This window comes from Equus quagga, chromosome 8 (genome assembly GCF_021613505.1).
Source record: "Equus quagga isolate Etosha38 chromosome 8, UCLA_HA_Equagga_1.0, whole genome shotgun sequence".
NCBI classification, from domain to species: Eukaryota; Metazoa; Chordata; class Mammalia; order Perissodactyla; family Equidae; genus Equus; species Equus quagga.
The window spans coordinates 1,988,191-2,008,242 of NC_060274.1; the positions used below are offsets into that span (position 1 = coordinate 1,988,191).

Sequence of the window (20,052 nt, forward strand, 5' to 3'; positions counted from 1 at the left end):
AACTGATTCTGAAAACCTGAAAAAGAATTTATGAGAAATGAGAATGACAAGCTCATCTCACTCATGAAAATGGATACAGAACTCCAAAACAAAACATTATCAAACAAAATCCAGCCATATGTAAATGGGAAACATAGTCATGACCAGTTTGGCTTATCCAGAAATGCACGGTTGGCTTTACATTTGCAAATCAATTGACATAATTCATGATATTAATAGAAAAAAGGAGAAATAGGCCCGCAGCCTCCCCGCCCCTCCCGCAACGCTCGACCCCGGGATCGCCCCGTCTCGCCTGCCCGCCATGGCCGACAAGGAAGCAGCCTTTGATGACGCAGTGGAAGAACGTGTGATCAACGAAGAGTACAAAATGTGGAAAAAGAACACCCCTTTTCTTTACGATTTGGTGATGACCCATGCCCTGGAGTGGCCCAGCCTGACTGCGCAGTGGCTTCCAGATGTGACCAGGCCAGAAGGGAAAGATTTCAGCATTCATCGACTTGTCTTGGGGACACACACGTCGGATGAACAAAACCACCTTTTGATAGCCAGTGTGCAGCTCCCTAACGATGATGCTCAGTTTGATGCTTCACACTACGACAGTGAGAAAGGAGAATTTGGAGGTTTTGGCTCTGTTAGTGGAAAAATTGAAATACAAATCAAGATCAACCATGAAGGAGAAGTAAACAGGGCACGTTATATGCCCCAGAACCCTTGCATCATTGCAACAAAGACTCCGTCCAGTGACGTTCTTGTTTTTGACTATACGAAACATCCTTCTAAACCAGACCCTTCTGGAGAGTGCAATCCAGACTTGCGTCTCCGAGGACATCAGAAGGAAGGCTATGGGCTTTCTTGGAACCCAAACCTCAGTGGGCACTTACTTAGTGCTTCAGATGACCACACCATCTGCCTATGGGACATCAGTGCCGTTCCAAAGGAAGGAAAAGTTGTGGATGCGAAGACCATCTTTACAGGGCATACAGCAGTAGTAGAAGATGTTTCCTGGCATCTGCTCCATGAGTCTCTGTTTGGGTCAGTTGCTGATGATCAGAAACTTATGATCTGGGATACTCATTCAAACAATACTTCCAAACCAAGCCACTCAGTTGATGCTCACACAGCTGAAGTGAACTGCCTTTCTTTCAATCCTTATAGTCAGTTCATTCTTGCCACAGGATCAGCTGACAGGACTGTTGCCTTGTGGGATCTGAGAAATCTGAAATTTAAGTTGCATTCCTTTGAATCACATAAGGATGAAATATTCCAGGTTCGGCGGTCACCTCACAATGAGACAATTTTGGCTTCCAGGGGTACTGATCGCAGGCTGAATGTCTGGGATTTAAGTAAAATTGGAGAGGAACAGTCCCCAGAAGATGCAGAAGATGGGCCACCAGAGTTGTTGTTTATTCATGGTGGTCACACTGCCAAGATATCTGATTTCTCCCAATCCCAACGAACCTTGGGTGATTTGTTCTGTATCAGAAGACAATATCATGCAGGTGTGGCAAATGGCAGAGAATATTTATAATGATGAAGACCCTGAAGGAGGCGTGGATCCAGAATGACAAGGGTCCTAGATATGTCTGCACTTCTTGTGATTTTAGACTCCCCTTTTTTTCCTCTCAACCCTGAGATTGATATAACACTGGTTTTGAGACAGAGACTTTGTTTGGCTATCCCTCTCTGATAGGTACCCTCAACAATGCTATTAGCCCAAACAGAGGGTGTTTTCTAAATATTAACTGGGGGACTTGATTCAGCAAAGCCACAGACTTATATTTAAATTTTCTTCAGGAATTTTCTAGTAACAAACGTTTAAAGTAGTCCCAGAAAGGGGAACATTGTGTGTGGTTATTTTTCTTCTTAATGCTATATCCCCAAGTTTTTCAGACTCATTTAAGTAAAGGCTAGAGTAAGGAATATCGCCAAGTGAGGTAGATGTCTGAGCCATGAAGTATAAATACTGCAAGGTGTTGTTTTTATTCAGGAAATAGGGGAGATTCAAGTCATACAAATTCCTACTCTAAAATCTTCACACCTGACTTTCCAGGATGCACATTTTCCTATGTAGACCTCTCAGTTTCTCCAATTAAGTCAAAACTACATGTTCCTCTTTCCCCATATATTTTTGCTTGTTAGTGTATTTCTTGAGCTGTTTTCGTATTATTTCTTTCCTTTCTGTGAAATGGTTTTTTTTAAAAAAAACTTGGGACCACCAAGTTGTAAAGATGTTTTTACCTGACAGTTGTAGCACAGGTAGACTGTCAAGTTAAGTTGAGAAGAGTGAATCAATAGCTTGTGTTTGTTTTTAAAATTAAATTAATCCTGGATAAGAGTTGCTTTTTTTTTTTTTTTTAGGAGTTAGTCCTTGACCACTAGTTTGATACCATCTCTATTTTGGGTGACCTGTTTCACCAGCAGGCCTGTTACTCTTCATGACTAACTGTGTAAGTGCTTATAATGGAATAAATTGCTTTTCTACATTAAAAAAAAACGAGAAATAATATAACCACTTCAATAGCTGTGGAAAATATATTTGATAAAAGTCAACATCTATTCTAGGAACAGAAGACAATTTCCTTAATCTGATAAAAAATATACACAAAACGCATATAGCCAATGTTCTTAGTGGTGAAATGTAGAAAATCTTCCCACTGCCCTTGGAAATGATACATGGATGCTTCGTAGCACCACTTTTCTTGACATTGTACTGAAGGTCCTAGCCACTGCAATAAAGCAAGAAAAACAATTAAAATTTGTAAGGATGGGAAAGAAAAACAGTAAATTGCCATTAGTCACAGACAATATGAATGTGTATGGAAAAAATTCAAAAGAATCTTTAGATAAATTATTCAAGTGAATAAGTGAGTTTAGCAATGTTGTAAGATACCTTCTTGCTATTTCCATATAATACCAATAAAAATAAAATGAATTTTTAAAAGGCATCATTGACAATGGCATCAGAAAAGAAAATGAAGAAAGCAGGGATAAACCGAATGAAAGATTTGTAAGATCTCTACATGGAAAGTTACAAAATGATATTTAGAGACGTTAAAGAAAGCCTTTATAAATAAAGGGGTATTCTAGTTATACAGATTATAAGATTCAATATTATAAAGACATCATTTCTCCCCAAATACACCTTTAGAGTCAATGCAATCCCCATCAAAACACCAATAGGCTTTTTGTAGAGATCAGCTTGATGATTCTAAAATTCACATAATATTGTAAAGTGCCAAGGATACTCAAGACACCCTTAAAGGACAAGGAGAGAGAATGTGCTCTACTGAGCATCAACACTTCAGATCAAGCGACAGTAATCACGACAAGTGCTGCGATAGACAGAGACACTGATCCCACAGACGAGGGAGCTCAGAACAGATCCAAATACACACATGGACACTTTATTTATGACAAGGATGGTGCTGCAGAACAGTTCAAAAAGGACTGATTTTTTTCAATAACTATTGCACTGGATTATGTGTTTCAGAAAAAGTAAATGGTGAACCCCTGACCTCACACAGTCCACAAAAAGCCATTCTAGGTGGATTGTGGATCTAAATAAGATAGGTAAATGATACATTTTCTAGAAGCAGCATTAAATAATAACTTCAAGAGCTTGGATGAACAAAGTTTCTTTAAAGTGGCACAAAAAGGATCAATGATAAATAAGATTACATAAAAATGAAGAACTTTTGTTCTCGAAAAGGCATCCTTAAGAGACTCCGTAGCTGGGAGAAGACGGATGACTGACACAGGGTTATTCAGTCTCTCCTTCTCTCTAGTTCCCTCTTTGGAAGAAAATGTAAAGGAAGAATCATGAATTTTTTTTACAAAGAAAAGTAGCACCAAGGATCTTCTTCAATACACTCATTATATAGAAGAGAAAACGGAAGGCTAAGGGGCTTGGAACTGAGCCCTCTTAAGTCGCAGCCTAATGCTCTTTCTCCAATACTAGATGAGATAAACGTAGAGAACCAAGGAGAAAACAAAAGGATCTAAGATAGCCTGCGAGAGCCCGGAAATAAACCCACACATTTATGGACAGCTAATATTCGACAAGGGAGTCAATATTTTTTTCAATGGAGAAAAGAGAGTCTCTTCAATAAATGGTGTTGGGAAAACTGGACAGCCACATGCAAAACAATGAAAGTAGACCATTATCTTACACCATGCACAAAAATCAACTCAAAATAGATTGAAGACTTGCATGTAAGACCCGAAACCATGAAACTTCTAGAAGAAAACATAGGCAGTACGCTCTTTGACATCAGTCTTTCAGCATATTTTCAAGCACCATGTCTGACCGGGCAAGGGAAACAAAAGAAAAAATGAACAAATGGGACTACATCAAACTAAAAACTTCTGCACAGCAAAGGAAACCATCAACAAAACAAAAAGACAACCTAACAATTGGGAGAAGATATTTGCAAACCATATATCAGATAAGGGGTTAATATCCAAAATATACAAAAAACTCATACAGCTCAACAACAAAAAAACACAACAACCCAATTAAAAAATGGGCAACAGATCTGAACAGAGATTTCTCCAAAGAAGATATACGAATGGCCAACTGGCATAGAAAAAGATGCTCAACATCATTAGCTATCAGGGAAATGCAAATCAAAACTACAATGAGGTATCACCTCACTCCAGTCAGAATGGCTATAATTAACAAGACAGGAAACAACAAGTGTTGGAGAGGATGTGGAGAGAAGGGAACCCTCGTACACTGCTGGTGGGAGTGCAAACTGGTGCAGCCACTATGGGAAACAGCATGGAGATTCCTCAGAAAATTAAGAATAGATCTACCATATGATCCAGCTATCCCACTGCTGGGTATTTATCCAAAGAACCTGAAAACACAAATGCATAAAGATACATGCACCCCTATGTTCACTGCAGCATTATTCACAATAGCCAAGACTCGGAAGCAACCTAGGTGCCCATCAAGGGACGAATGGATAAAGAAGATGTGGTGTATATATATATATCTCACGGAATACTACTCAGCCATAAGAAATGATGAAATCCGGCCATTTGTGACAACATGGATGGAACTTGAGAGTACTATACTAAGTGAAATGAGTCAGAGGGAGAAAGTCAAATACCATATGATCTCACTCATAAGCAGAAGATAAAAACAACGACAAACAAACACAGAGCAACAGAGACTGGATTGGCGGTTACCATAGGAAAAGGGGGGGGGAGGGCAAAAGGGACGATTAGGCACACATGTGTGGTGATGGACCATAATTAGTGTTTGGGTGGTGAACCTGATGTAATCTACACAGAATTCAAAATATATTATGATGTACATCTGAAAGCTATATAACGTTATAATCCAAGGTTACTGCAATAAAAAAAAATAAATAAATACAAAATAAAAGATAGCCTGAAATTTCCTCATTCTGATAAAAGGCATCTAAGAAAACCCTGAAGGTCACATCAGGCTCAACAGTCAAAGAATGAGGGCTTTCCCCCCAAGATCAGGAACAAGAAGAGGAGGCCTGTTCTCGCTTCTACTCAGCATTGTACCGAAAGTTCTAGGCAGAGCAATAAGGCAAGAAAAAGAAACAAAAAGTATGCAAATATGAAAGGAAGAAGTGGAACTAGCCCTATTTCCAGATGACACGATCTTGTAAATAAAAAAGATGCAAAGGAACCCACTAAAACTCCATTAGAACCAATAAACCAATTCGGCAAGTTTGCTGGGATTGGTACACAAAAATCAATAGCTTATTTCTGCACACTAGCAAAGAACATCCTGAAAATGAAATTAGAAAACATTTCCATTTACAGTAGCATCCAAAAGAACAAAATATTTGGAAATAATTTTTTAAAAATTTAACAAAAGAAGTGCAAGACTTGTACACTGAAAACTACAGAACACTGATGAGAGAAATTAAAGGAGATTTAAATAAATGGAAAAATATCCCACGTTTACGGTTCAGAAGACCTAAGCTGAAGGCACCAACGCTTCGCCAATCGATCTACAGATTCCATGCAATCTCCAGCAAAATCCTAGCTGACTTCCTTGCGGAAATTGACAAGCCGATCCTAAAATCCAGATGGAAATGCAAGAGACCCAGAACAGCCAAGACAATCTTGAAAGAGAATAAAGTTGGAGGACTCAGACTTCCTAAGTTCAGAAGTAACTGCAAAGCTACAGTATTCAAAACAACGCGGAACTGGCATAAGGGTAGACAAATACACAACTGAACTAGAACTTTCCGGATCCATTGGTTTTTCAACAAGGGTCCCAAGACAATTTCATGGGGAAAGAATCGTCTTTCCAACAAACGGTGGTGAGACAACTGAAAATTCACATGCAAAAGGATGAAGTTGGACCCCTACCTCTCATCATACACAAAATTAACTCAAAATGGATCAAAGCCTTAAATATAAGCACTAAAACTATAAAAATCTTTTTTGAAAAAGCACAGATCTAATCTTTGACCTTGGATGAGGCAATGATTTCTTAGATATGACACCAAAAGAAACAAAAGAAAAAACAGAAAAATTGGACTTAATCTAAATTAAAAACTTTTTTGCTGCAAAGTACACTGTCAAGAAAGTGAAAGAATACCCCCACAGAATAGAGAAAATATTTGCAAATCATATATCTGATAAGGGAATTGCACCTAGAATACACAAAGAATACTTACATCTCAAAAATGAAAGGACAACTCAGTTATAAAAATGGGCAAAGAATCTGAAAAGATGTTTCTCAAAAGAAGATGCACAAAGAGCCAGTAAGCACGTGAAAAGATGCTCAACATCATCAGCCATGAGGGAAATGCAAATCAAAATCACAATGAGGTACCACTTCACACCTAGGGATGGTATAACCAAAGACGCAAACGTTGGCATGGATGTGGAGAAACTGGAACCTTCACGCAGTCCTGGCAGGAATGTAAAGTCGTGCAGCCACTTTGGAAAACAGTCTGGCAGTTCTTCAAAAGATTAAACACAGTAGTTACCTATGACCCAGCAACTCCACCCTTAGGTATATACCCGAGAGAAATGAAAACACATTTCCACACAAAAGCTAGTACAGGAATGTCCATAGCAGCATTATTCACAATAGCCAAAAGTGGAAACAACCCAAATGTCCATCAACCAATGAACGGATAAATACAAGTGTCCCATTCATACAACGGAATAGTATTTACCAATAAAAAGGAATAAAGCCCTGATACATGGTATAACACGGATGAACCTTGAAAATATGCTCAGTGAAAGAAGCCAGTCACAAAAAAAAAAAACACCTATTGCAAGATTCTATTTATATAAAATGCCAGAACAGGCATTTTAACAATTAGGGTGCAGGGGACGAATGACGGGTGACTGCTAATGGGTACAGGGTTTCTTTCTGGGGTGGTGAAATGTTCTAAGATTGCTTGTGGTGACAGCTGCACAACTTTGTGAAGATACTAAGGACCACTGACTTGTACACTTTAAATAGGTGAGTTGTATGGTATGTTAATTACATCTTAATAAGCAATTATTTAATAATAATAATAATAAAGACAAGCTGGGGGCTGGCCCCGTGGCAGACTGGTTAAGTTCGCGCGCTCCGCTGCAGGCGTCCCAGTGTTTCGTTGGTTCGAATCCTGGGCGCGGACACGGCACTGCTCATCAAACCACGCTGAGGCAGCGTCCCACACACCACAACTAGAAGAACCCACAACGAGAAATATACAACTATGTACTGGGGGGCTTTGGGGAGAAAAAGGAAAAAATAAAATCTTAATTAAAAAAAAAAAAAAGACAAGCTGTTTCCAAACTACAGATCTACATTAGGAAAAGCGAATCGTATATTTTTCAAAGTTATAATGAGTTTATAATAGTAACAAAGTCCTTTCCACGTGATACTGTCCCAAGAATTTATCTTTAAAAAAAAATTTTTTAACCTTTCACCGGGTTTCTTCCACTTTCATCCCTTTTCCCCTCTCCCTGACCGGCGCCCTCCTTCCCCTTCGGTCCCCTCCGAGGTCACAGCACGCATTCCGCGTTCCCCGGAGCGCGCGAGTCCCGGGGTCCCCAGGGCGCGGGGCTCAGCCGACGGGGCGGGCCCGGGGGCGGCCGCTGTGACCTCGGGGCGTGTGCAAACACCGCCCTCCGCGGCCACCGATAGGTCCCACCCTACCTTGGCGACCTGCGGGGCCGGGGGCGGGGAGAGGCTGCGCAGGAGGCCGCGCGCACGGCCGGGGCGCCGCTCGGGCGGCTCCGGGAGGCTCGGGGAGGCCGGGGCGGCGGGGGCGCGGGATGTGGACGCCAGGCGGCCCGCCGGGGCCCGCTGGCTGGGACCGCCGCCGGGTGGGCGCCAGGCTGCGCGCGGCGCTCGCGGGGCTGCACGAGCTGCAGGGGCTGCGCGCTGCACAGCAGGCGCGCGTGCGGAGCGCCCTGGCCATGCAGCCCCCACCCGGGGCCGCCGCCGCCCCCCGCGGCCCCCGCGCCCACGAGCTGCGGCTGGAGGCGGCGCTGGCGGCACTGCAGGAGCAGCTGGTAAGGAGCGCGCGCGGGGGTCGTGGGGGGCTCGGGGCGCGCCGGGCCGCGGGGACAGTGTCCACCCGGCGCAGGCAGCGCGGCGCCTGGGCTGGGCGACGATCGAGGGGCACCCTTGGGATTTCCTGCACGCAGTTCGGCTCCAAAGGAGACGGGCGTGGAGGCCCGAGGCGCAGGGGGAGCCCTCCGGAGCCTGAACGAAGCCAGGACCTGCACGCCCGCGCTTAGCCGCGCGCTTAGCTGGGGCTGCCCCCGGCGCTGCCTCCTCCCCACGCAGACAGACTTTTAGGACGCATTCCTGTTTGCTTGAGTTTCGGTGCTGTTCTGATAAGAACGCATTAAATCGGTTTCTCCTGGTGGCGGCCACTTGGGATCCTGGTACCAGATTGTTTCTGCTGCGTAAGATCAGGGACAACAGTGCCAGCGTGCAGAGCCAACTCGAACTGGTACTCAGAGAACTGGGCTCAGGTTGAACGGGGTCGTCATTGTCACAAAGTATGGGGGAAAGCGTGTACCTCGTGAGGGCTGGCTTCATCTTTAGAATGTAACCTGACCTGTAGAAAGAGGTGTGTCCTCTAGGTCTTAGAGGCCAGGGAACCGGGGACCCTCTGAGGATGGCTTCCCCATTGTGTCTCCTCTCTCTTTGGCCTCCTCCAAATGCCGATGGTTCCTCTTTAGGCGATTGAAGACACCTGCTGGTTGCTCCCCAGGGTAGTCATCGGGTGTGCGGTTTCATTTCACGCATTGGGAACGACTCAAGAGAGTTTTTCGCAGTATTTCAGTCTTTTTTAAAGGAAAAGTAAAAAGGCCATATGGAAAGGTTTCTGTTGAATGGAGTTAACTCTATTAGTCTAAGTGTAATTTCTTTTAAGTTAGAAATTCAGACCTGCCGTGTTTAAAAGTCGCGGTCTTTACAAAGTAGCTTGGATGGAGCTGCAGCGTTGCTGTGTGCTTGGCTCGGTCACCCTGACTTGGTAACTGCGCTGGGTTCGAGAATCAGAAGTCTAGTGTCCTGAGACGCGCCCCCTTCCCCCCCACCCGGGACTCCTGCCGTCTTGATATCGCCTTGACAGACACACACCTTGCAGCCTTTCTGTGATTCAGCTGCTGTCACAGAGGGGAGGCGCTGATTACTGACTGGAGCCTTCCTGGGTTGTGTTCCCCGCCCGGTTTATCTTGTCATGGCAGCTTCTTTAGGTCGTGCGTGTGCACCCAGACACACCTTTCGTTACACTGGGCTCCAAGAGGCCCCACAATGAGCCGACAAAGATGCCCGACATGCGTGTCCTAGGCAGGCTCTGTTGAGATGCTGTCCTGAATTGTTCAGTCGAGGGGGCAGGAGCGGAGTTGACGATTAACCTGGCTGAGGTAACTCACGAATCAGACCTGTGAGTTCTCAGCCGCTAATTACAAGTAGGCTTCTGGAAGAGAAGATCAAACAGGTTTTTTTGTTTAATTTTTTTTTTTTTTTTAATGTGGGGACCAGAAGGAACATGCAGCCTTCGTCTTGAAACTTTGTTCTTGGAACGGATTATGGGATCAAAAGAGAAGAATAATTGAATTTCTGTGACATCAGCTCTGCCCTTAACACTTCCACATTTTTCTTAGAGGGGAAAAATCAGGGGTGATACTAGGTCTGTGATGAAGAATACAATCCTAAGACTTTCATCTCCAGTCAGCCACATACTTGAGTGACTGCCGGTTAACCCGGGGCCCCCTCCCACCCCCACCCTGTTGCTAACCTGCTCGTGGGTCACCATTCGTTCGGGTGTGAAGACAGGAAGAACTTTTATCTGTCCCCTGACAGCTTTATCCTGCAGGATTTCCCAAGTGAGAATGAGCTCAAGCATTTCTGGGGATTTAACCTGCCATTAGGAAAAGGGCGGCATTCGTCACATTAACACCTGGAATGTGCGCAGCATCTTTTCGATGGCTGCGGCTGAAGTCACAAAAGAGCGCCCAGTAGGTGCTTAGGAAGTATTTGTTGAATAAATAAGTGGGCGACTTTTATTGCTGTGGCAGAAGGGAAAATGATTTCATTATTTACACTCCCCCTGTTCTAGATTTCTAAGCTAATGACTCCCCACGACCTCTGACCAAAGCAGCCCTTACTCTTTGCCCAGTCTTGTGCTCACCTGTTTAAGTCTCCCGGGGAGATTTGTCATTCCCCAAGGAGTGGCTGCCACCCCCATTTTTATACGGGTTACGTGCCCAGCAACACTGACGTGGAAAAACTTGGATGCCCGACAGGCGCTCCATGTCCACCAGGAGGCGCTGTCGGCGTCAGTGAGTGAGGTCCCCTTAGACGGGAAGTGGAAGAAGTTCTGGGGGCCGGGCGGTGAAATCTTATCCTGATGACTTTCCCAGGAGTTGACTTTGCTGGTCGTGACTTGTCCTAAAAGGGACAGCGTGCAACAGTTCCTCCTCACCGTCAGGCCCAGCGTTGAACGCTGCAGGAGCTGAGGGCTGACTTGGCATCACATAAATGTGATGGCTGGTATTGTGCTTGAACCAACCATGCTCACCTGCAGAACTCACAGGGGAAGGAACACGCTCAAGGTCAGGAGTGAGGGCGAGGCATCCACAGGACCGGGCATGGCCTCCGTCTGCCGGTCTCCGGGTCTGTTATCCATGAGGCTAATCTGTGACCCGGGGCCTTTGCGGTTGATTGATGGATTTCTTCTCAGGTTAGGTAGTAACCTTGACCCACCCGCAGGGCACCTGCGATAGGCACGGAATTCATGCGTAAAATGTTTTCTTTGCACATTCTCAGCTTTCAAGGGAAGAACAGAGGTGTTTTTAGATGCCATCTCTGTCTTCTGAACTTTGGGGCGTTTTTTATTTTTGTCCACTGCATCTGCCATAAAGGTTTGAGAAGCCTGGAATGCTGAGCTGTAGATGGGAACAACACATAAAACAAGTGGAAACCGGATCATTCTTATGGCAAATACAGTAAACATTTCTAAGAATGAGATAAGCTGAATACACAGTCATGCGTCGCATAATGACATCTCAGTCAACGGTTGACGATGGGCCAATGGACAATGGTGGTCCCATTAGATTGGCACCATACAGCCTAGATGTGTAGTCGGCTGTACCATCTAGGTTTGTGTACGAACACTCTATGATGTTTGCATCATGACGGAATCACCTAATGACACATTTCTCCGAACCTACCCCCATCATTAAGCGACACGTGACTGTGTTTTTAATGACATTCCCTGGGTAAAAGTTCTCAGACTTCTTGTGGTCCCTTTGTGCTCCCTGGGAAGCTTGTTAAAATGCAGATTTGCAGGCGTGCTCCCGTCTCAGTTGACGGATGCAGCATCGAGCCCAGGAATCTGTGTTTATACCAGGCAATCCCACCTCCTGGGGAACCACGGCTGTGCTCTCTGTGACACAGGGACCCCTTAACCAGGTACAGGGGTTCTGACCCAATACACTGCCCAACAGTGCTCCGGTTGCCTTCGGAGTGAGCAGGGAGAGGAGGTGGCCCCCCCAGCTTGCTCACCACTCTGGAGGGAATCGATGTGAGTGCTAGTCATGTTCACACAGCGCCGACATCTTTGTAACACTTTTCCTCTGCAGAAATACATGGTTGTAGATGCTCTGTGACGGGCTTTGCAGCAGATTATGCTCAATCCCTGGCACAGAAGGGACTTTTGACTGTTAGCAGATTAGACTCCCAGGAGTTAATGAAAAGCAGTGACATAAGAATCCCAGTTGAGGGGAAGGGTTAACGGGGACTATGATGGTGTAAATCCTGAATGGTCCTGAGGATGCTGTAAATCATCTGTGAGGACCCGGGAGCCTGTGCGTCTGTGGCCTCTCACATTAACCAGAAACCACCAACTGGAGGCCTGGCTGGCCAAACATTGATCACAGAGCCATTAATCGCAGCACAAACACACAGGGAAAGGGGGCCCAGGAGAGACAGAGCCAGCTGGAGATGCAGAGATGTTCTCCTCCTCCAGAAGAAAGAGAAACAGCATCGTGATTGGAAAGAGAAGAGGTCAGATCCATGTTTTTCAACAGTGAAGTGTGGCCTCACAGCTTAATTTTCTGTCGGGAGCGTGGTCTTGGTTTATGACAGGAAAAGGAAAGTCATTTGCAGTAAAAATCCACACTGGCCCCTTTGTTCGGGTCTAAGTGCTTTTACATGGCTGGCCGTTGGCCGGAAGCCCATCCCTGCTCGCTCCACTGGCCCCTTTGGTCGCACTGTTCGTGGGGGAATGGGCCTCCCTTGGTAGAAAATGTTCAAGGTAGGAAGCCAGGACGTTGAGGCTGGTCTGTGTGCTTCTGGGAGTGGCAAGTTTTGATTCAACTCAGGACTGGTTTTTGCTGTGTTACATTTATAGACAATAATATGGCTGCAAGTCTCTGTTTCTGTAAAACTTGGGGGTTGTTCTGAGACCCCCACATTGGGTCCTGGGGAAAGTAGAGTTGGGCGTGATGGTCTGTACTCACCGTGTGCCACCTGTTGGGGCCTGGGCCCCTCACCCGCTTAACCTCACCTGGTGGGTATCAGAACCCTCCGGAATTTCTCCTAAGACTCGGAAATTACTGCCACCTGCTCCTCTCTTGGACTGATTTTTCCTATGACTGAAACTACTGGAGTCATTCCCCTGAGCCCCAAATTATGGGGACTTCCTCATTTCCTGTGTAAAAAATTTGGAATACAGTTAATTATTTTCTTAAGATGAACCACATAATTGCATTTATTAATTATTTGCCTTAAGCTTAATTGTTAATCAAAACAAGAGATGGACGCCGTGGACCTTGAAGACAGGGTGAAGTTTTATCACTGAAAGGAGGAAATCAGCATTTATCAAACAGTCGCTGCTGGTGTTGTACATACATAGTCGTGCGTCACTTAATGACGGGACATGTTCTGAGAAACACGTCGTTAAGTGAGTTCGTGGTTGTGCGAACGTTGTAGGATGCACTTACACAAACCCAGATGGTGCAGCCTACTACACATCTCGGCTGCATGGTACTAATCTTATGGGACCTGCATCGTCTATGAGGTCCGTTTGAACTGAGACATCGTTCTGCAGCACATGACTATATATCGTTACACGTGTGTATGTATGTATACCTGTGTGAATGTATACAATGAGCATGAACCGCATGTGTGTATTATATATGTATTATATAACATATATACACACATGCGCCTGTGTGTGTGTGGTTAATGCTCCTGATAACCCATTTTGAGTTAGGGAAGCTGAGGCCTGGAGAAGACAGACCTTCTGAGGGCACAGCTCAGACGTGAACTTCTAAACCAAAAAGATCCTGCGGCAGGTTTCAGGCTGGGCTGATTCCAGGCTCAGCTGCCATTTCCTCTCTTGCAGGGCCTCTCCCTCAACCCCAACAGCTCTGCCAAACCTGGAACAGTTCAAAATGCCGCCTGTAATATAGGGAGTCAAAGAATATGCAGTAGGGGCCCCTTTGTCCTCTCCTGGGGACTTTCCTATCCCCTTGAAAAGTCAAAGGTCAGGGGCTGGCCCGGTGGTGCAGCAGTTAAGTTCGCATGTTCTGCTTTGCCAGCCTGGGTTCGGTTCAGATCCCGGGTGCGGACATGGCACAGCTTGGCAAGCCACGCCGTTGAGGCGTCCCACATATAAAATAGAGGAAGATGGGCACGGATGTGAGCTCAGGGCCAGTCTTCCTCAGCAAAAAGAGGAAGATTGGCAGCAGATGTTAGCTCAGGGCTAATCTCCCTCAAAAAAAGAAAAAAGGAAAAGTCAAAGGTCAGCCCTCCCAGGTGCCACGGACAGGGCCTGGATAGGCGCTGCTGTGTCAAAGAATACGGCCACGCGACCACCAAACGCAGGGCTGTTACGCCTGAGCATGGGAAAGAAAATCCAACATGGAGCTAAAAAAGACAACAGCTGAAAATATTGTCTGTGGTTCCTGCCAAAGGAGGGGTTTTGTGCTGTGTTTGATGCTGGTTTCACTCTCGTAAACTGTATTATTCTATGTCCTTATAAAACAATATCTAATGAAAATTGCTGATAAAAAAAAGTCTGCAATTGGGGAAAAAGCCTGCTAGAGAAGGGTCAGTAGACATTCTTTCCTGCCAACAGAGCCGAGGAGTGGCTTCGTTGTGGGTGGGGAGGGGTCGCAGGGTAGGCTGCAGCCTGTGGCTTTGGGAGTTTAAATTGGGTGCATAGAGGCTGGCCTGGTGGTGCGGTGGTTAAGTTCGCACGCTCTACTTCGGCGGCCTGGGGTTCGCAGGTTCGGACCCGGGGCGTGGAACTGTGCACCACTTATCAAGCCGTGTTGTGGAGGCATCCCACATATAAAAGAGAGGACGATGGGCACACGTGTTAGCTCAGGCCTATCTTCCTCAAAAAAAAAAATTGCGTGCATAATGGAGACATCAAATGGAGGCTCGAGGTTTGGTTTCTGTACTCACGACAGTGTTATTTCTCGTTCCTTGCCTTCTTAGAACCGTTTAAGACGCCAGGACGTCGGCCTGAAAACCCACTTGGACCAGCTGGACCAGCAGATCAGCGAGCTGCAGCTGGACGTGCGCAGAACCTCCAGCGAGGCCCCGGACAGCGACAGCAGGCCCAGCTCAGGTACCACCCGGTCACCTGCCGGGCCGCCTCCGTGGGCACTGGCCCTCCTCAGCCCCCCTGAGCATTCGCACAAGGGAACCAGTTCTGTCGCGCATCCTGGGGACCCTGGCCTTCAAGGACCAGCACTTCCCGGAGTCTGGTGTAATGACTGGCCTTCCCTGCCTCTGTTTCTCAGGCTGATCTGAAATGCAAGCCTGAAAAAGCGTGTTACTGAAGAATACTAAAAATGAAATACTTTTATTTAAATGTGCTTAGAAAAAAAGGACAGAGAGAAAATGTGTGTGTATGTGTACATATATATATATATGTGTGTGTGTATTTATTTTTAATTGCAAAAATATTGCCTTTCTTGTATGTGTGTTTGAGGAAGATTGGCCATGACCTAACATCTGTGCCAATCTTCCTCTATTGTATGTGGGATGCTGCCACAACGTGGCTTGACAAGCAGTGCTAGGTCCGTGCCCAGGATCCGAATCTGAAAATCCTGGGCTGCCAAAGTGGAGTGTGTGAGCTTAACTACTGTGCCACTGGGCTGGCCTCAAAAAATGTTGCCTTTGATGAAAAACGGCCCCATGAGTCTGTCATCTCTCTCTGAGTTGAGACAGATTCTGGCTTCTATTTATGCTGGATCAACGTGGAAGCTGTAAATATCTTTTATGAGACAACAAAAGTATTTTTTTGTAAGTCTATAGGTTTATTCAGTCTAAACTCAGTATAATTTGTCAGGGAAGATGACAGTTTCTTCCACCACTGCCCTTGTGTCCCCAACTCTGAGGTCACTTAGAGATAACGGTGGCAGCATCCTGACATTCACGGTCTGGGCGCCTGGCTTTTTATCCAGATTGTGCTGGTCAGACGTGGGGTCGGACGGCAAACCCAGGACACCACTCTCTCCCCATACAATGTGGTCTGAGGTTTCCTTCTCTTGTTTTAAATTTGCACAATCGCATCATGGTCCGGGTTCCGTCATACATGTAGCAGGCCCGGCCCAAGGACCTCCAGAAATGCTCTCCTTCCTCTGCTCGCTCTTCAGCTGAACTTGGCAGGCCCCACGGAGGGAGGGAGGAAGATGCCTGTGACTCGGGCTGGGAGCTGGGGAGAGGCCAGCTGGGGTGACACCCCTTGACTGAGTCTCTAGGGTGACATGAACCACTTGCCAAGGAAAGGGATGAGCAGTGTGGTGGGGGATGCAGGGCGTTCCCCCAGCCTTGTTGATGGGATGACGGTAGGCACTAATGGGGAGGATTCCCCCAGGCCTGCCTCAACGAGGTCCCACAGCCTCCACGTGGCGCAGAGGCTCCCTCCGACAAGAAAGGGACCCACTGCCAGGACATGCACTGACCACCTCTGTCTGCCCCGTCTAGGCTTTTACGAGCTCAGCGATGGCGGCTCCTGCTCCCTGTCCACCTCCTGCACGTCCGTGTGCAGCGACCGCATGTCGTCCTCCCTGAGCGTTTTGCTGCCCGCTGCCCCCAAAACCAGACTCGGTGTGGGGGACTGCCGGCCCCGGTCGGCTGATGAGACCACCGTGTGTGGGACCCCCCTGCCCACGTGGGGACCCCAGGCCACCGAGGAGGGCGCATCCCGGCCCAGGCCAGTGTCTACAGGTAAAGGAGAGCCAGGATGGGGGGAAGGTCCCATCCCAGGCAGTGGGGGGCAGTCTGGGGTACAGCCCTTCAGGCTCATCCCAGGCAGTGAGGGGATGCAGGGGGCGGTGGCCGCCCCTGCTGAGTACAGAGCCGAGAAGCCCTGTGCGTGGGGTGTGAGTACTAACCCCACAGATACTGCTCCCAATTTTATCGACTTTTCTTGGTTTTGGGATGGAGGTGGGACTCAAACACCCACTTCTCTTCATCACAGCAGGGCTATTGTAACAAGCAGCATTTTTTCTTATTATTTAAAACAGATGTCGGAAAGTGTTTTTAAATGTTCTTGCAAAACCCTCGGGCCACATCACTGGCATCTATGGGAGAGCAGAGGGGGCACAGCTGGGAATAGACATGGACAGAGGTCAGCTCACAGTGGCTTCCTCTCACAGCCCAGGGGGCGCCTGTTTCTTCAGACTGTCCCAGAGGAAAGGGGTCACCTCTGGGCACAGCTTATTTCTAACACGAGACCTGCGGTAGTCATGCATTTGGGCTTTCCTTGGTGAGCGTCCCCATGACTTCCTCTTGCCGTGTCTGTGAAAGCCTCTGGGAGGGTCTGTCCTGGGACCACATGGCGGATTCCAGATGCCTCGTCTCTCTGAGCATCCTCCACGTCTTCTGTGATGAGGGACCAAGCTCAGACATTTTGAGTCAGGATTTATCTCGTAAGGTGTCACTGAAAGGGGACTGGTTGGAACTGGTGATGAGATCAGCATCAAAGGAGACCTTTCCAGACTTTTTATGTCTCGGCACCGAATGTCACGGCAGGTGGCAGGTTGTCTCCTGAGACAGCCAGGCTGGAGGAGCTGCGCGCACAGTGGAGTGAACCCTGCCTTCGATTCTTCCCTTATTTATATATTTTTCTTTCTCTTATTCCCAGGGGATCTTGAAAGAGTCCGACCGGCTGAGGTGGGGCTCCAGAAGGCCAGCGCAGACCCCAAGTCCACTCCTCTCCTCTGCCACGGGATGGACCTCCCACCCCACATGCTGGACCCCAAGTACCAGCGTGACCTGGTGTCCAAGGGTGGCAAGGAGGTGTACCCGTACCCCAGCCCCCTGCATGCGGTGGCTTTGCAGAGCCCCCTCTTTGCTCTGACCAAGGAGACCCCGCAGGGTGATGGCCACTCACCCCCAAGTAAGGCCCTTCCCGGCCGCGCAGGTCTGAGCTCCATCCAGACTGGACCGGTCTTGGAGGCTGGCCCTGCTGGAGCCTATATAGACAGGCTGCTGCGACTGCGGGGCCGAGGGACCCCTCCAAGGGGCAGTGTGGGGGAGCAGGGACCCCCAAGGTGTGAGGTGTCCCCATCCCAGCAGGAGCTCAGTGGCCGGAGAGTGGACAGTGAGAACCACCTGGAGAAGCTGGTCTGCACCCCAGGAAGAGCAGAAGTGGGAGGGACGGCTCAGAGGGGCAATGCCAGTGGGGGCATCCTCGAGCAGCACCCCCTTGTGGACACCCCACACCCCAGCATCCTTCCCGAAGAGGGATGCAACCCCTCCAACGGCAGCAGCCGTGGAGAGAACATCCCTGGCTCCCCTCTGCTGGGGTGTGGGCGGGCTCAGCAGTCAGCCCTTGATGGCTGCAAGGGCAAGGCCAGGTCGCCCACTGGGAGAACGGGCAGGGAGAGCCCCGCTCTGGCCCCAGGGCACTGTGGTCGCCCCCTCTTTGTTGCCAGCAGAGCTTCCCCCACGGGGCTGAGAACGAGCCTGCCCAAGACAAAGGCCACGAAGATCAGAAGAGGCACCAGCGATAAGGCGCTGAGGTCTGGAAGGCAGCCACCCCCGTGGGGCGCCCTCGCGGTCCCCCCGCTGCCCCCTGAGTGGGGGAGCGTTCTCAGGAGGAGGCCCACCCTGGCCGGGGATGCACCCGGCCGGTCCTGCTCTGAGGCCAGCCTCTACCCGGTGCCCTGCTTCGTCCCCCTGCTGGTGGCCCGCCAGGAGGGCCACCAGGCGTCGGCCCAGGCCCTGTTCCCTTTCGCAGCCGCCCCTCTGGTGGCAGCCCCTGGGGACGCCAGGAGGAAACAGCGCAGGTGGCAGTCCTCTGTGGAGATCTCAGCCAGGGCCCGCCCGCTCAGCATCCCCGACCCCAGCCCAGCGGCCAGGAGAGGAGGCGGCCCGCGGCCCAGGCCCCCACGGCCCCGGCAGGACGCCCCCTCGGGGAGCGAGTCGGACGCCTCCGAGGGCCCCTCCGTGCTGCCCTCCACCATCGCTGAAAGCAGCGGGGACGAGGCCAGCGACCACACCGCCAACCGCTTCGGCGACGGCGAGTCCAGCACCAGTGACTGCGAGGCGGGAGGCCGGGGCCGCGGGGGCGGCCTGGCCTGGCCTCGGGGGGCCCCACAGCCGTCCCCGAGGGCCCCCGCTGGCGCCAGGCCACCCCTGCCCCCGGTCCCCAAACTCTGCCGCATCAAGGCCTCCAAGGCCCTGAAGAAAAAGATCCGCAGGTTCCAGCCGGCCACCCTGAAGGTCATGACCATGGTGTGAAGCCCACAGGGAAATGGCTGAGAGCATCCCGGCCGGGAAAGGGACCAGTGTTCCAGGGGAAGCTGCCTCCTGAGGAACACGGGCCTTTCCATGGCCAAGCATGGCATCCGGCTGTATTCTGTATTTGGCTGCTCAATATGCTGATGTAGGGGTGTGCATCCTCTTGCCAATGTGTTTTATCTCCAAAGGCACCGTTTGAAGGAGTCCCCACAGGGGAGATGATGAGCAGGTCCCCTGAGATGGCTGTGACTCTGGGGGTGCATTGCCCCACCCAACGGGGACCTTCATAGAGAACTGGGAAATGTCAGATGGTACAGGCCACCCCGGCCAGCTTACTCCTTCCTTGTCAGCGTCTTCCCACAACAGAGACTTCCCACCCCTGCTTCCCAGGGATCTGTGCTGTAATCCTGGGGGTTGCTGACCTCTGTCCTGGTCCCACTTGGGGTGGGCAGCATATTCCCAGGCCTGTGAAGCCATTCCTCCCAGAAAATGTTCTTGGAGACTGTTGCAGGACTGTGTTCTGGAAATTGGGTTGAAGTGTGAACTCCAATCTTAAGCCCTCAATGAGAATAAACACCCAGAGGGAGCCATGATCTTTGAGAATCAGTCTTTCCCTTGCAACCTCCCTACTCTCCTCTCCCTGCTGGCACACGGTAGGTGTTCAGGATCCCCTCCTCCCTTCCCAGCACTGGGTGCTCTCTCCCCCGAGGTGGGAAAATGCATTCCACCTGAGTACGGTCCAAGCTCCGGTTCCAATATACGTAAGTTGACCATAAAAGTGTTTTGAAAAAAAATAACCTTTTTTTGATGTTTATTTTTCAAAG

At 48.7% G+C, this 20,052-nt stretch overlaps 2 protein-coding genes across 2 annotated transcripts; both read left to right on the forward strand.

Moving 5' to 3' along the window:
- The first annotated feature begins 270 nt into the window (after positions 1-270).
- On the forward strand, positions 271-1,895 carry LOC124243801 (histone-binding protein RBBP4-like). Its single transcript, XM_046669808.1, is given in 2 exon segments — positions 271-1,443; positions 1,445-1,895. Coding segments are annotated over 2 exon segments (1,263 nt in total). The 5' UTR covers positions 271-301; the 3' UTR covers positions 1,566-1,895.
- A 6,373-nt stretch (positions 1,896-8,268) lies between these two features.
- On the forward strand, positions 8,269-19,819 carry DACT2 (dishevelled binding antagonist of beta catenin 2). The gene is made up of 4 exons (XM_046668757.1): positions 8,269-8,514; positions 14,969-15,101; positions 16,466-16,708; positions 17,628-19,819. Exons 1-4 carry the CDS (start codon positions 8,275-8,277, stop codon positions 19,226-19,228), a joined length of 2,217 nt encoding a protein of 738 aa, XP_046524713.1. The 5' UTR covers positions 8,269-8,274; the 3' UTR covers positions 19,229-19,819.
- The last annotated feature ends 233 nt before the right edge of the window (positions 19,820-20,052 follow it).

Coding starts and splice junctions, on each gene's coding strand:
- DACT2 (XM_046668757.1), top strand. CDS start 8,275: ATGTGGACGCCAGGCGGCCCGCCGGGGCCCGCTGGCTGGGACCGCCGC. Junction 8,515..14,968: donor CGGCACTGCAGGAGCAGCTG/GTAAGGAGCGCG, acceptor TTGCCTTCTTAG/AACCGTTTAAGACGCCAGGA. Junction 15,102..16,465: donor CGACAGCAGGCCCAGCTCAG/GTACCACCCGGT, acceptor TGCCCCGTCTAG/GCTTTTACGAGCTCAGCGAT.